Here is a 15,823-nt window from a genome sequence, read left to right on the forward strand (position 1 = left end):
GCTTGTAGCCTATTTTCTTTGCTAGCTCATGATGAATACAGTAACGTTAGCTCCCAATACTTCAGATACCGATTCGTATTGTTTATTGTTGTTTATTGCCAGCTATAAACTCGCATTACAAGTTACTTTGATGACGTCTCTTGGTTTTCGTCTTCAAAGTGTGTGTGTGTGTGGGGGGGGGGGACTTTTAAATAGAGAGAAGCTTACGTTACAATCCTTTTTCCAGTGTAAACATTTTCGGTTGTTCAACTTATGAGAAATCACAGGATAAGCTAGTGGAGAAAGTGCTGTTATGTTGTTCTTGATTACACATCCAGTATTTAGTTTAGTAAATTATTATATGTATTTATATGTAACAGTGAACAATAATGCTTCAAATCAAAGGAGGAATTATAAGACTTGGGTCTAGAGATCATCTGAGATAATCACAGGAGGTTGGTGGCACCTTAATTGGGGAGGACTGGCTCGTGGTAATGGCTGGATCAGTGTCAGTGGAATGGTATCAAATACATCAAACACATGGTTTCCATGAGCTTGATGCCATTCCATTTGCGCCGTTCCAGACATTATAACGAGCCGTCCTCCCGTCAGCAGCGTCCATTGGTAATAATGCTTATCAACAGAGCATACATGTTTGGCATCAGATCAGGGTCTGCAGCTAGCCTGGCTGTCAGTCTGAGCCTTGCAGACATTTTTTTTTGCACAGCAAATCTGTTCCTGATATGCTATTGGTCAGAGTCTGCTGGGAGGGTCTTCCTGGAGGTTGGTGGGCAGGCAGGAAAAGGGGTGGCTAGAATTGTTTCAGCCAGAGAGTTAAGCAGACAGTCTTTTACTGCACTGTCGTGGAAAGAAAATCCCTGTCTAGGCATGGGCCTGAGCACACAGCACTGAGAGGGGAATGACTACTATTCACATGGTGATTATATTTAGGCAGAAAGTAATTAGGAGAAGTCGGACTTCTAACCCAGACTGTGGTGGATGCTAGAAAGACTGGAGAGCTCCAACACTGCATGAGGTGAGAGGATTGTTTCCCTGGCTGCTCCTGTTTTCCTGACTAGTTCATAAAGGAATTTGCTGCATTATGCTGCATACCATGCGGTGAGAGGGAGAGATAGAGGACTTCACTCGTAGAGATGGTTAGAATCTGCTTCTCTTGAAATGGCTGCTGCTTATAATGGCTGTTTATCTCAAATGTTCAAATTTAGCTGGTCAGTGTGGGGAATTTACCTCTCCCATCCTGCCAGGAAAGAACAAGGTGCTCCCTTGATGCCTGCCTGCTCTGCAACTTCCTGTGGCGTTTCACTACTTACCCAGGCTGTCTGTCCTGTGTCTGACTGACTTCAAGTGTGTGTGTGCGTGTGTTTGTACAAGGTTTGTAGGAGTGTTAAGTACAGGGTTGTGGAGGACTGAGGGCCAACACATCTCATAAGCATGATTTTTTCGCTCAGGCAACAGGTGTTAACCTGCCATCAAAGCAAACACAGACAGAATACACCAAGGAAAGTAACTGGAGAAGGACTGTCACAAATAGGGACATGTAAGGTTTGCCTACTCTACATTCCCAATACAAAGTAGGTTGGGCTGGTGTACAGTTTTTTTTTTCTAGGGCTGGGACCTCACGATACGATATTATCACGATTCTTGCGATTCTATACAGTATGCATTGCGATTCGATATTGCCATTTTATTGCAATTTGCTGTTCCAAACGCAGTGCTCTGTATACAGTGGGGCAAAAAAGTATTTAGTCAGCCACCAATTGTGCAAGTTCTCCCACTTAAAAAGATGAGAGGCCTGTAATTTTCATCATAGGTACACTTCAACTATGACAGACAAAATGAGGAAAAATAATCCAGAAAATCACATTGTAGGATTTTTAATGAATTTATTTGCAAATTATGGTGGAAAATAAGTATTTTGTCACCTACAAACAAGCAATATTTCTGGCTCTCAAAGACCTGTAACTTCTTCTTTAAGAGGCTCCTCTGTCCTCCACTCATTACCTGTATTAATGGCACCTGTTTGAACTTGTTATCAGTATAAAAGACACCTGTCCACAACCTCAAACAGTCACACTCCAAACTCCACTATGGCCAAGACCAAATAGCTGTCAAAGGACACCAGAAACAAAATTGTAGACCTGCACCAGGCTGGGAAGACTGAATCTGCAATAGGTAAGCAGCTTGGTTTGAAGAAATCAACTATGGGAGCAATTATTAGGAAATGGAAGACATACAAGACCACTGATAATCTCCCTCGATCTGGGGCTCCACGCAAGATCTCACCCCGTAGGGTCAAAATGATCACAAGAACGGTGAGCAAAAATCCCAGAACCACACGGGGGGACCTAGTGAATGACCTGCAGAGAGCTGGGACCAAAGTAACAAAGCCTACCATCCACACACTACGCCGCCAGGGACTCAAATCCTGCAGTGCCAGACGTGTTCCCCTGCTTAAGCCAGTACATGTCCAGGCCCGTCTGCAGTTTGCTAGAGAGCATTTGGATGATCCAGAAGAAGATTGGGAGAATGTCAGATGAAACCAAAATAGAACTTTTTGGTAAAAACTCAACTCGTCCTGTTTGTAGAACAAAGAATGCTGAGTTGCATCCAAAGAACACCATACCTACTGTGAAGCATGGGGGTGGAAACATCATGCTTTGGGGCTGTTTTTCTGCAAAGGGACCAGGACGACTGATCCGTGTAAAGGAAAGAATGAATGGGGCCATGTATCGTGAGATTTTGAGTGAAAACCTCCTTCCATCAGCAAGGGCATTGAAGATGAAACGTGGCTGGGTCTTTCAGCATGACAATGATCCCAAACACACCGCCCGGGCAACGAAGGAGTGGCTTCGTAAGAAGCATTTCAAGGTCCTGGAGTGGCCTAGCCAGTCTCCAGATCTCAACCCCATAGAAAATCTTTGGAGGGAGTTGAAAGTTCGAGTTGCCCAGCAACAGCCCCAAAACATCACTGCTCTAGAGGAGATCTGCATGGAGGAATGGGCCAAAATACCAGCAACAGTGTGTGAAAACCTTGTGAAGACTTACAGAAAACATTTGACCTCTGTCATTGCCAACAAAGGTTATATAACAAAGTATTGAGATAAACTTTTGTTATTGACCAAATACTTATTTTCCACCATAATTTGCAAATAAATTCATTAAAAATCCTACAATGTGATTTTCTGGATTATTTTTCCTCATTTTGTCTGTCATAGTTGAAGTGTACCTATGATGAAAATTACAGGCCTCTCATCCTTTTAAGTGGGAGAACTTGCACAATTGGTGGCTGACTAAATACTTTTTTGCCCCACTGTATGTCTGCTGCAGAGAGACAAGTGAGAGTATGAGAGAATTAGTTTTGATGAGTCATGGGAATTAAAGTGCTGAAAACATGTTGGCTCACTCAAAAAATTAGATGGAGAACAAACTATAGGTTTAAAAATACCTGAGTCTTGGCGCAGTTACAGATGACTAGCGCTAGCTAACACTGCCTATCAAAACGAAGTATCGATATAATATCGTCCAAAATTATTTTGCGATATGTAGCTGAATCGATTCTTTCCCCATCACTAGTTTTCTCCTGTACTATAGGGTAATTATTGAAGCTAGGCTATGATCTTTTTTTATTGGAAGTTATTATTGTTGCAACTTTCAATTCCATTTATTTGACAGCAGTGCTGGAATGACAACTTTTTTATTTTCACTCAAAACCAGTGCTTCTACGTTGTGCTATTTCAAACTGTTTTGGAAGCTAAGAAAATTACAGCATACACTATAGGAAGGGTTTATTTAATGTTGCATTAGTTAGGTCTCCATGGTTACTGTAGATAAAGTAAGTACTGCTGATTCCCTCATACAGCAGTGTGATTGGAACCTTAGTAACAGTAAGAAAATTCAAGTCACGCCAGTTCAGTTGGTAGTTAAGACCATTATAATATGAAGTTCATGCTCCTGCAGACTCAGTAAATAGCTACCTGCATTGTGCCTAGCTGAAAGCTGGATGGTTTACAATAGTAACCTCTGTAATTGTTAGGCCCTAGAGCCAGTTACTCATCTCAAACAGACATAACAGGATGCCAGAGTTCACACTGACCAAACTAGCCCATCAATCCATAGATAGGCCTAGACCTAGTTTCATTTGTATACACAGTGGATAATTGGACTCCATTAACAAATTGAATGAGAAATTTGCAAAGACCTGTCACATGTTATCAAACTAGAGTCAATATTTTCATGAGATCAGTGTTTCAGTCTGTAGGACAGTAGGCTATTTTTAAGTGATGAAGTGTCATTCTCTGGTCCATAGGATTATTTAAGGCTGTCCCTTAATTTGCATTTTACAGCTGTCTTTAGGGCATCCAGCTGTCTTTAGGGCATCCAGCTGTCTTTAGGGCATCCAGCTGTCTTTAGGGCATCCAGCTGCCTTTAGGGCATCCAGCTGCCTTTAGGGCATCCCGCCCGCTGCCTTTAGGGAATCCAGCTGTCTTTAGGGCATCCTGCCCGCTGCCTTTAGGGCATCCCGCCCGCTGCCTTTAGGGAATCCAGCTGCCTTTAGGGCATCCAGCTGCCTTTAGGGCATCCAGCTGTCTTTAGGGAATCCATCTGTCTTTAGGGCATCCAGCTGTCTTTAGGGAATCCAGCTGTCTTTAGGGCATCCAGCAGCCTTTAGGGCATCCAGCAGCCTTTAGGGCATCCCGCCCGCTGCCTTTAGGGGATAAGTATAAACACTCAAAACCAGGAGCTGAACAGAACCAGGAGCTGAACAGAACCAGAACTACTGCAAAGCAGGATGAGCCAGGAGCAAAATAAGAGTCTCTCTCTCACTGAAAACCTTCCAACTGAATTCACAAGTGTTGCAGTGCAGAGCCTCCCACACTGAAAATAAAGGTCAAACTATTCAGTGATACTGTTGCATTTCTGTATTTCCGTTTTGCACTGATGTTTTGTTAATAACCGCAAAACCACACTCACTTTCTCAACAGTACAGAAAATACAGAAGACTTACCGTTTACAATAGAATAATACCTCTCACGAGAGATGCGCATGCTACCTTCAGTTATTCCTTACAAGCTATTTAAAGTTTCTTGAGAAAGAAACATATCACAATTACCCCAATTACATACATTTCTGTCTATGAATTAAATTGTCTTTTTTTTTCTTTTCTCCGTGACTTGGTGTCCTACTTTTTTTTCCCAACCAGCGACAGCAGTTAGAATGTGAAGGATATTGTTGTTGGCACTTTAATCATGTACTTCAATTGTAAGTAGCTTAGGTGTCAATTTATTTACCTTCAAACTTTCGTTCACGATGTAGCATAAAAAATGCATTCAGTAGCCTACGCTCTGGCCATGCCCCCCCAAAAATAGTCTTATCAGAAATATCATGCTGACATTGAGGCTAACATTTCCGGGATGTAAACAAAATGTATATCGTTGCCTGTGACTATTTGACTCAGGCCCAGGGACCTTTACTCTTTTTGGGCTCCTCCTGGGGTACCCCCAGCTGCTCTGGCTCCCCCCAAGCATATTGATACATTTGTCTTATTGGACTTGTCTGTTTGAATAGAAAATCTGCCTGGAGATGGAGTGCACAGAATTAAAATGTCATAATTCAAAGTCTGAACACAGATTCAAGGTCAGAAGCATTAATCAGTCAAATATGTCACTCTGATTAGATGATGGCTGCTGTGTGTGAGGCTGGTGGCTGGGCTGTGGATTTATCACAGAAAACGCATGCACATCCCTTGTAATGTCAAAACAACATATCAGAGACAGGGATTTTTCTGCCATAGAAACCCTTAGGCGGATCCAAATTGTAAAACTGTTGTTTAAAAAAAAAAAAGCTTTCGGGAAGGAAAAAAACATTCAGTGTAAATCTAAATGACTAAAACCAGATGTACAGTGCTTTCGGAAAGGATTCAGACCCCCACATTTTGTTGTTACAGCCTTATTCTAAAATTGATTAAATCATTTTTTCCCCCCTCGTAAATCTACACACAACACCCCATAATGACAAGGCAAAAACGTTTTTTTAGATTTGTTTGCAAATTTATAAAAAACAAAAGCAAAACTGCAATATCACATTTACATAAGTATTCAGACACTTAATTCAGTACTTTGTTGAAGCACCCTTGGCAGCGATTACAGCCTCAAGTCTTCTTCGGTATGACGTAACAAGCTTGGCACACCTGTATTTGTGGAGTTTCTCCCATTCTTCTCTGCAGATCCTCTCAAGTTCTGTCAGGTTGGATTGGGAGTGTCGCAGCCCAGCTATTTTCAGGTCTCTCCGTAGATGTCCAATCGGGTTCAAGTCCGTGCACTTGCTGGGCCACTCAAGGATATTCAGAGACTTGTCCCGAAGCCACTCCTGCGTTGTCTTGGCTGTGTGCTTAGGGTTGTTGTCCTGTTGGAAGGTGAACCTCCGCCCCAGTATGAGGCCCTGAGCACTCTGGAGCAGGTTTTCATCAAGGATCTCTCTGTACTTTGCTCTGTTAATCTTTCCCTCGATCCTTACTAGTCTCCCAGTCTCTGCCGCTGAAAAACATCCCCACAGCATGATGCTGCCACCACCATGCTTCACCATATTGATGCTGCCAGTTTTCCTCCAGATGTGACTCCTGGCATTCATGCAAAATAGTTCAATCTTGGTTTCATCATACCAGAGAATCTTGTTTCTCATGGTCTGAGAGGCCTTTAGGCAAACTCCAAGCGGGCTTTTCCTTTTAATGAGGAGTGGCTTCTGTCGGGCCACTCTACCATAAAGGCCTGAGAAGTGGAGTGCTGCAGAGATGTTTTTCCTTCTTGAATGTTATCCCATCTCCACGTAGGAACTCCTGAGCTATGTCGGAGTGACCATCTGGTCCTTTGTCACCTCCCTAACCCCCGATTGCTCAGTTTGGTCGGAGAGGCCAACTCTAAGAAAAGTCTTGGTGGTTCCAAACTTCTTCAATTTAAGAATGATGGAGGCCGATGTGTTCTTGGGGAACTTCAATGATGCAGAAATGTTTTGGTACCCTTCCCCAGATCTGTGCCTCGACACAATCCTGTCTCGGGGCTCTAGAGACAATTTCGACTTCATGGCTTGGTTTTTGCTCTGACATGCGCTGTCAATTGTGGGACCTTATATAGACAGATGTGTGCCCTTCCAAGTCATGTCCAATCAATTGAATTTACCACAAGTGGACTCCAAGTTGTAGAAACATCTCAAGGATGATCAATGGAAACAGGATGCAGCTGAGCTCAGTTTCGAGTCTCGTAGAAAAGGGTCTTTGCAAACATGTCTAAAAACCAGTTTTTGCTTTGTCATTATGGTGTATTGTGTGTAGGTTGAGGAGGATTCTTTTCATTTAATACATTTTAGAATAAATCAAAATCAAATCAAATGTATTTATATAGCCCTTCGTACATCAGCTGATATCTCAAAGTGCTGTACAGAAACCCAGCCTAAAACCCCAAACAGCAAGCAATGCAGGTGTAGAAGCACGGTGGCTAGGAAAAACTCCCTAGAAAGGCCAAAACCTAGGAAGAAACCTAGAGGAACCAGGCTATGTGGGGTGGCCAGTCCTCTTCTGGCTGTGCCGGGTGGAGATTATAACAGAACATGGCCAAGATGTTCAAATGTTCATAAATGACCAGCATGGTCGAATAATAATACGGCAGAACAGTTGAAACTGGAGCAGCAGCACGGCCAGGTGGACTGTGGACAGCAAGGAGTCGTCATGTCAGGTAGTCCTCGGACATGGTCCTAGGGCTCAGGTCCTCCGAGAGAGAGAAAGAAAGAGAGAAGGAGAGAATTAGAGAACGCACACTTAGATACACACAGGACACCGAATAGGACAGGAGAAGTCCTCCAGATATAACAAACTGACCCTAGCCCCGCGACACATAAACTAACAATAAGAATAAGGCTGTAATGTAGCAAAACGTGGAAAAAGTCAAGGGGTCTGAATACTTTCCGAATGCACTGTATGTAGAAAAGATAATGGACCTATATAAATATAATGGACCTATATAAAATTGAACTTTTTGTTGAGCAAGAGTAATTGTGGCAGGCCGGGGGGGCTGTTACCCTGGGTGGCGAGTTACCCTAACAGATAGGCCTACATTATATTCACTGTGTTTATGCAAGTTATGATTATGATTTTTCAACGCCGATACCGATTATTGGAGGACCAAAAAAAGCCGATACCGAGTAATCGGTCCATTTTTATTTTATTTTATTTGTAATAATGACAATTACAACAATACTGAATGAACACTTATTTTAACTTAATATAATACATCAATAAAATCAATTTAGCCTCAAATAAATAATGAAACATGTTCAATTTGGTTTAAATAATGCAAAAACAAAGTGTTGAAGAAAGTAAAAGTGCAATATGTGCTATGTAAGAAAGCTAACATTTAAGTTCCTTGCTCAGAACATGAGAACATATGAAAGCTGGTAGTAACAGCAAAATCGGCATCCAAAAATACCGTTTTCCGATTGTTATAAAAACTCTAAATCGTCCCTAATTAATCGGCCATTACGATTAATCGGTCGACCTCTACTGGCTAATGATTAGCCCGATAGGGTAAATGCAGATAGGCAACCCCATGCTTCAGCCTATTTATTTGTACTTTGCTGCATCAGTTGGGCTAAAGCTGATAAAGTTTATTGCTAATAGCATACCTGATAATATGGACCATGCATAGGCTAAATACAGTGGTCCAATATGTTATAATAATTTTAACAAATAATTTTAACAATGTGTTATTGGGCTAATTCCTAGAGATGGACATTCTATTTTAGATGGTATCAGCTTCCTTTTATTTTCATTCATTTTGTAGTATAATGTCCCTTTAAAAAGTCAGCGGACAGAGCTTTTGAGTCCTTTCCCATACCTCCCATTTCCCATTTTTCCAGAGTAAACACTGTTATGCTGTACCCCACCCTGCTTTCACAACTGTAGCGTTGAGATTTTCTCAGTTTCATCAATTGAAAAGAGGCCATAGCAACTCGAGCAGCATAACATGAAGTAAGCCTAGAGTATAGCAATAACTATAGTATAATAAGAGCACTAATAGTATTTTAAACAAATAACTATTTTCTATCTTCCAGATCACCAACAGAAAGTGCTTTTCACAAAACATCTCCAACTTCAACCTGCTCTCTGGTCTAAATGTGCATGGGAAGCCAACCCTCCCTTCTAGGCCAGGCCTGAGCAGTGCCGGGATACTTCAGCTGCAAATCTTCAGCCGCCTCCAATTTATTTCTGAACAACTCCAGTGGCTAAGGTATCCCAAGGGGAAAGATTTACTGGAGGGGAGAACTACCAAAGCACAAATTGTGAGAAGTTGGCAAAGTCAATACCAGGCAAGTCTTCATTAATATTCTTTCAAGGAGCGCCATTGCCTCGACATACCATTAATGAGAGAGTCCTTGTCAGTGGAGGAGGATAGACACACTGTTGTGTCACAGAGCAAGCCCTCAACCCTTCCAGAGGTTTCCCATTGGTGCAAACTGATAGATGAGTGATTGCTCGTTGATCGATTAGCCTTCCTCCCAGCTGATGCAGTGAGGCCAGTCTGGTTGCTTCATATGATTTGTAAACTTTTCAAGCACTAATCAGACAGAGACAAAAGTTGTGAACTTTTTTTAATGTGTTGCCGTTTTTTGAGTTAAGAGTCAACTCAACTGATACATTGGACTGGCAGCGGTCGATTGGAACCTCTTGACATGGCTCTCAATATATCTTCAGTAAGGGACACAAAATGGCTGACGTTGGAAGTGTGTCGGCAGTTTCAGAGAGGAACTTGCTCACGGAGTGATGAGGAATGCAAATTTGCACACCCACCAACGAGCTGCCAGGTTGAAAATGGAAGAGTTATTGCCTGCTTCGACTCGTTAAAGGTAAGGAATGTCATGCACCATTCTTCTGTTAGATTCATGACTCTGCTTTATGTGCCAGGAGACAGATATGTAGGAGCCTAAACAGATAATTACATTCTAAAGTGTTTACTGTAAGGAAATGGAGACAGAACCTGTACTGTACTGTTTATTCTAAGCAAATGTGGACATCCCACACTACTACGCCCCATGGGGTGCAGGCTATAGCCTTGTGCTGACTTCCAGTGGGATTACTGCATTCTCCCTCTCACCTGCTGCTGTGCTTGGCTGTCTGCTGCTGGGCATGGCTGTCTGCTGCTGGGCATGGCTGTCTGCTGCTGGGCCTGGCTGTCTGCTGCTGGGCCTGGCTGTCTGCTGCTGGGCCTGGCTGTCTGCTGCTGGGCCTGGCTGTCTGCTGCTGGGCCTGGCTGTCTGCTGCTGGGCCTGGCTGTCTGCTCCTGGGCCTGGCTGTCTGCTCCTGGGCCTGGCTGTCTGCTCCTGGGCCTGGCTGTCTGCTCCTGGGCCTGGCTGTCTGCTCCTGGGCCTGGCTGTCTGCGGGTGGGGCTGGCTGTCTGCGGGTGGGGCTGGCTGTCTGCCGCCGGGCTTGACTGTCTGTGGATGGGCCTGGCTTTCTGCGTCTGAGCCTGTGGCTGGGCTTCGATGTCTGCTGCCGGGCCTGGCTGTCTACGGCTGGGCCTGCAGCTGGGCTTGACTGTCTGCGGATGGGGCTGACTGTGCCTGCGGCTGGGCCTGGCTGTCTGCGGCTTGGCCTGGCTGTCTGCGAGTCAAGCCCAGCCACAGGTCGTCTGCGGATGCTGGGCCTGGCTGTCTGCGGGCCTGGCTGGGCCTGGCTGTCTGCTGGGCCTGGCCGTCTGCGGCTGGGGTTAATCCACAGAGAAGCTCACACTGCCACCGCAACACAATGCTGCCCACTGGATTATTCTGATGTTCAATCATCTCCTTACCTCCACTGGCCATTTTAAACACGCTGTGCCAGGGCAAAGGGCCTGGTCCCTATTGGTCAAGGCTGGTGCTCAGCCAACCATCAGCAGGAATTGCTACAAAGGACCTATTTTCCAAAATGCGTCTCTAGGTTTTGGTCCTTTTTTGAAGGGTTTAAAAGACGGAGATAGTGTTGCAAGTCACTTTTTCTTATTGCTATGGGTGGCAGGGCAGTGGTGGCTGCTGAGGGGAGGACGGCTCATAATTATGTCTTGAGCGGAGTCAATGGAGTGGCATCAACCACGTCTTTGATGTGTTTGATACCATTCCATTGACTCCATTCCAGATATTTATTATGAGCCGTCCTCCCCTCAGCAGCCTCCACTGGTGGCAGGGAATTTAGGGGCTGACTAGTTGCCCAGCCATTAATCTTATAAAGAGTCACACTGTTGCCCAAGCTCATTCCAGAACAGTGTAGGCATTGAGCTGCTTGTCCTCCAATTATTGTATACCTACCATCCAACTCATGTGACAGCCTACTTACTGGGCCCTCTGAGACTGGAGTCATCACATCACAAGGCTGGTGATAGAACCTTGGGGGAAGTCTACTCAGAACTTACAGATATTTCATAACAGAGACTTGTGTGCATCTGAATTAAGTTTGAAGTGTAGGTGGACAAGGTTTTACGACTGGGGACAGTATATTGAGTGTACTACTCTTGTTCCCCAATTTATTTATTTTTTCTTAAAGCTGCAATATGTACGTTTTTGGATGATCTGAGCAAATTCACATAGAAATGTGTGTTGTAGATATGTCATTCTAATTGAAGGCAAGTCTAAGAAGTGGTAGATATGTTCTATGTGCTGTCTTTTACTTTTGGTTTTGTACAACAGCTGAAAATACAAGAGTTTTGGTTTAATTCAAATCTATTTCACAGTGGTTTAGATGGTACAATGATTCTCTACACTATACACAACTTGTTTTGGCACAAACAGAATTTAGGAAAATTATTTTGAATTTTAGCAACCAAGAAATGACACAGCTATTTTTGCGTATTGCATCTTTTAACTTTTTTTGTTGTTGTTTATTCTGAAATATTTAGGTGTGCTAGCAAGGCTACATTAATGCCTTTAGCCAACATCCTCTCTTTCTCAATCCACCCACACTCTTCAAGTCAGCCAGTATTGTCTGAATTGTTATGTCACCGTTGCTCTTCCAATGAGAGAGTATTCAGTTGATGTTTTTTGACGACACTTGAACTGATTTGAATGACACTAGGCTAAATGTCATCACTTCTGGGTCCTATAATTTATTGATTTCCTGCTGAGGTTCAATTGAAATAGGCTAATGATTCCTAATCATAATCAGGATTTTGATTTGCTTGAACGACAATCCCTGACGATAATAGGGGATAAATCTTAGCCTAAAACGTGTAGGACTATCTGCAGTGTTGAGAGAGAGAGAGGATCTGTTAGCCGATGGAAGGGGGATGGGAAGAGATTGGCTAGAAAATATACAAACGCCTCAGTCATGTGATGATGTCACTATTCTGTTGAATAGCCTGTTGTTAAAGAGAGTAACTTGAGTGTTGTCTGTTCCCGACACTTCCATTGGCTCAGCTTTGACTGTGGTTTCCACTGATTTAGCCTAGCCCACAATTCATATTGATGATAATAATAAATCATTTTGTCTGTGTTTTATATTTGTGTTTTATATTTGACCTATTTCACGTGTAAATTGGAAATGTGTTTTTTGCATGGCTCAGCTTCCCCTGAGAGGTCCTCGTAGAGCGGTGTCATGGCCAGAGGCTCTTCCATTATTAATGGCAACTCTGGAGCAATTAGGGTTAAGTGCTTTGCTCAAGGGCACATTAACAGATTTTACACCTTGTCAGCTCGGGATTCGATCCAGTGACCTTTCTGTTACTTTCCCAATGGTCTATCCGCTCGCTACCTGCCGCTCGAGTTATGTGTGCTTCAGTAAACTGAATGATAGGCAAGCCATAATGGCCCACGTTGACAGTTTGGATGTAATATCATAAGAAAAACCAGTGTGTGTTCAGTTTGTAAATTTGATGATAGGCTTACTCCTTACTCCTAATCTGATAAATTCTTTTGGAGGTGAACCATTTTAATAAACACTGACTGGAGCTTAGGCCTAACTCTGAACCACTGGTGAGTAAGCATCTCCTCTTATGTTTGTTACAAGGCTGTTCCCGTCCTGACTCTTCCCCTAACATGCTTAACTGCATGGGATTCCACTATCCCAGCGGAAATCCATGCATGACAGTAACTACCAGGGTTTTTTCTAGTTTAAAAAGGGGTGAAGGTGGTGGGCGTGGCAGTGGGTGTGGAAGGGGGCATGGCATTGGGAGAAAATGTTGCTGTTTTAAAAGACATTTCCTGTAATTCTACATATTATTTAATGGAGCTGAGAATTTTTGTTGCAGTTTTAAAGCAAATTTCCTGCAATTCCATGCATTTTGCCATGGCAATGCTGTGTTATTTTGCTCAAACATAATATCAAAATCAATACTTCTAAATTCTTGGGCTGGAGGATACCAGTATTGCAATGCTCGCTCGTATCGTGGAATGAAAACAAAACACAAAGTGGATTTAAGTTTAGGAAAACAGCCTGGTTGGAAACAAACATCATTATATTGTCATCCTGAGTCAACATTTATTTATTTCGCAAGCTTATAGCAAACAATATTTTACATACAGCAGGTTTTTAAAGGTCAAAAGAGTATGGTCAGCTTCATGTTTTTATTTTTGACATGTAAAAATATATTTCGACAATGGTATCGTCACAGCCCTACTAATTTCATTGTTTTTGGCATTTCCAATTGTCCCCGAATGTCTGGCTTTTATTTAGGTGATAGTTAGTTCTCAAAGATAAAAAAATATATATATATAGGTCCTTTTCTACATAGTTTATATCTGGTTTAAGTTTACATTGAAAGCTTTTTTCCATTAAAAATACGTATTGGATTTGCTGTTTGTTTTGGTTATGTTTCAGAATATTTTGTGCCCAATAGAAATTAATGGTAAATAATGTATTGTATTATTTTGGAGTAACTTATTGTAAAAAAGAATATAATATGTTTCTAAACTCTTCTACATTGATGAGGATGCCACCATGATTATGGATAGTCCTGAATAAATAGTGAATAATTAAGAGTGAGAAAGTTACAGATGCACAAATATCATACATCCCCAAAAATGCGAAACTCCCATGTTATTGTAATGGTCAGAGGTTAGTTAGCATGTATTGGGGTATAACACATTCCTTCGACCTCATGGCTTGGTTTTTGCTCTGACATGCATTGCCAACTGTGGAACCTTGAATAAACAGATGTGTGCCTTTCCAAATCATGTCCAATCAATAGAATTTACCACAGGTGGACTAAACTCCAGTTGTAGAAATATTTGAAGGATGATCAATGGAAACAGGATGCACCTGAGCTCAATTTCGAGTCTCATAGCAATTCCAGGGGGTTGCCTGCCTCTTATCTGAACCAACAGGATGAGAAGCAGGATGCCTTTCTGACCTGATGATTTCCTCCCCAGAAACCGGGTTGGGAATCAGGCCTTGTTTCTCCCACTGCTCATAGCCTAACCCAACACTGCTGTGCTGGTTGCTGGGGGCTGGCTTGGGGGCTGGCTGGCTGCCTGGGGGCTGGCTATCAGTCATGATCTGACTGAGAGGAGCTGTTTACTGTGGGCTGGTCCCAGGAGACTGTGCTGAAGCTGGGTCGGAGGAAGCCTCTGAAGACTGAGCAGAGAAGGGGAAAAGTGCTGCTCATGTCTGGAGCTAGCAGCCAGCCCCCAGCCAGCCAACCCACAGCCAGCCAACGCACAGCAGTGTTGGGTTAGGCTGTGAGCAGTGGGAGGAACAAGGCCTGATGCCCAACCCTGTTTCTGGGGGGGGGAATCAGCAAGTGAGAAAGGCATGGCTTCTCATGCCTCAGATAAGAGGCAGGCACCCCCCTGGAATTGTAGTAGGGGGAAAACCAGTTTTTTATTTTTTATTTAGATGTTTGCTCATTTATTTATATATATTCTGTTTTTATATATATATATAAAAATATATATAAAAACAGAGATACCTCAGACCCTTTGCTATCAGACACAAAATATAGCTCTGGTGCTTTCTGTTTCCATTGATCATCCTTGATGTTTCTGCAACTTGATTGGAGTCCACCTTTTTGTAAATTCAATTGATTGGACGTGATTTGGAAAGGAATACATAAGGTCCCACAGTTGGCATGTCAGAGCAAATACCAAGACATGAGGTTGAAGGACGTGTCCGTAGAGCTTCGAAACAGGATTGTGTCGAGGCACAGATCTTGGGAAGGGTACCAAAAAAATTATGCAGCATTGAAGGTCCCCAACAACACAGTGGCCTCCATCATTCTTAAATGGAAGAAGTTTGGAACCACCAAGACTTTTCCTAGAGCTGTCTGCCCTGCCAAACTGAGCAATTGGGGGAGAAGGGCCTTGGTCTGGGAGGTGACCAAGAACCAGATGGTCACTCTGACAGAGCTCCAGAGTTCCTCTGTAGAGATGGGATAATCTTCCATGAAGAACACCATCTCTGCAGCACTCCACCAATTAGGTCTTTATGGTAGAGTGGCCAGATGGAAGCCACTCCTCAGTAAAAGGCACATGACAGCCCACTTGGAGTTTGCCAAAAGGCACCTAAAGGCTCTGACCATGAGAAACAAGATTCTCTGATCTGATGAAACCAAGATTGTACTCTTTGGACTGAATGTCAAGCGTCACAGCTTGAGGAAACCTGGCATCATCCCTATCGTGAAGCATGGTGGTGGCAGCATCATGCTGTGGGGATTTTCTTTCAGCTGCATTGACTGGAAGACTAGTCAGGATCAAGGTAAAGATGAGCATAGCAAAGTACAGAGAGATCCTTGATGAAAACATGCTCCAGAGCGCTCAGGACCTCAGACTTCACCTTCCAACAGGACAACGACCCTAAGCACAAAGCCGAGACAAC

At 43.1% G+C, this 15,823-nt stretch overlaps 1 protein-coding gene across 15 annotated transcripts in view; it reads left to right on the forward strand.

The window, feature by feature from the left end:
• LOC112252016 (muscleblind-like protein 2a) overlaps positions 1-15,823 on the forward strand; it is a 43,752-nt gene that overhangs the window by 490 nt on the left and 27,439 nt on the right. For 12 of the 15 annotated variants that reach the window (XM_024422883.2, XM_024422889.2, XM_024422888.2 and 9 more), the window contains exon 2: positions 9,100-9,891. The exons of 1 other annotated variant lie outside the window; for it this stretch is intronic. In XM_024422883.2, the coding sequence (XP_024278651.1) occupies positions 9,718-9,891 (174 nt within the window). In that variant the 5' untranslated portion in view covers positions 9,100-9,717. Of the gene's footprint in view, positions 1-794; positions 1,016-1,448; positions 1,538-9,099; positions 9,892-15,823 lie in introns of those variants that run through there. 2 more of the 15 variants (XM_042306701.1, XM_024422884.2) reach the window with 2 other exon arrangements.

Source organism: Oncorhynchus tshawytscha, linkage group LG26, assembly GCF_018296145.1.
Source record: "Oncorhynchus tshawytscha isolate Ot180627B linkage group LG26, Otsh_v2.0, whole genome shotgun sequence".
NCBI classification, from domain to species: domain Eukaryota; kingdom Metazoa; phylum Chordata; class Actinopteri; order Salmoniformes; family Salmonidae; genus Oncorhynchus; species Oncorhynchus tshawytscha.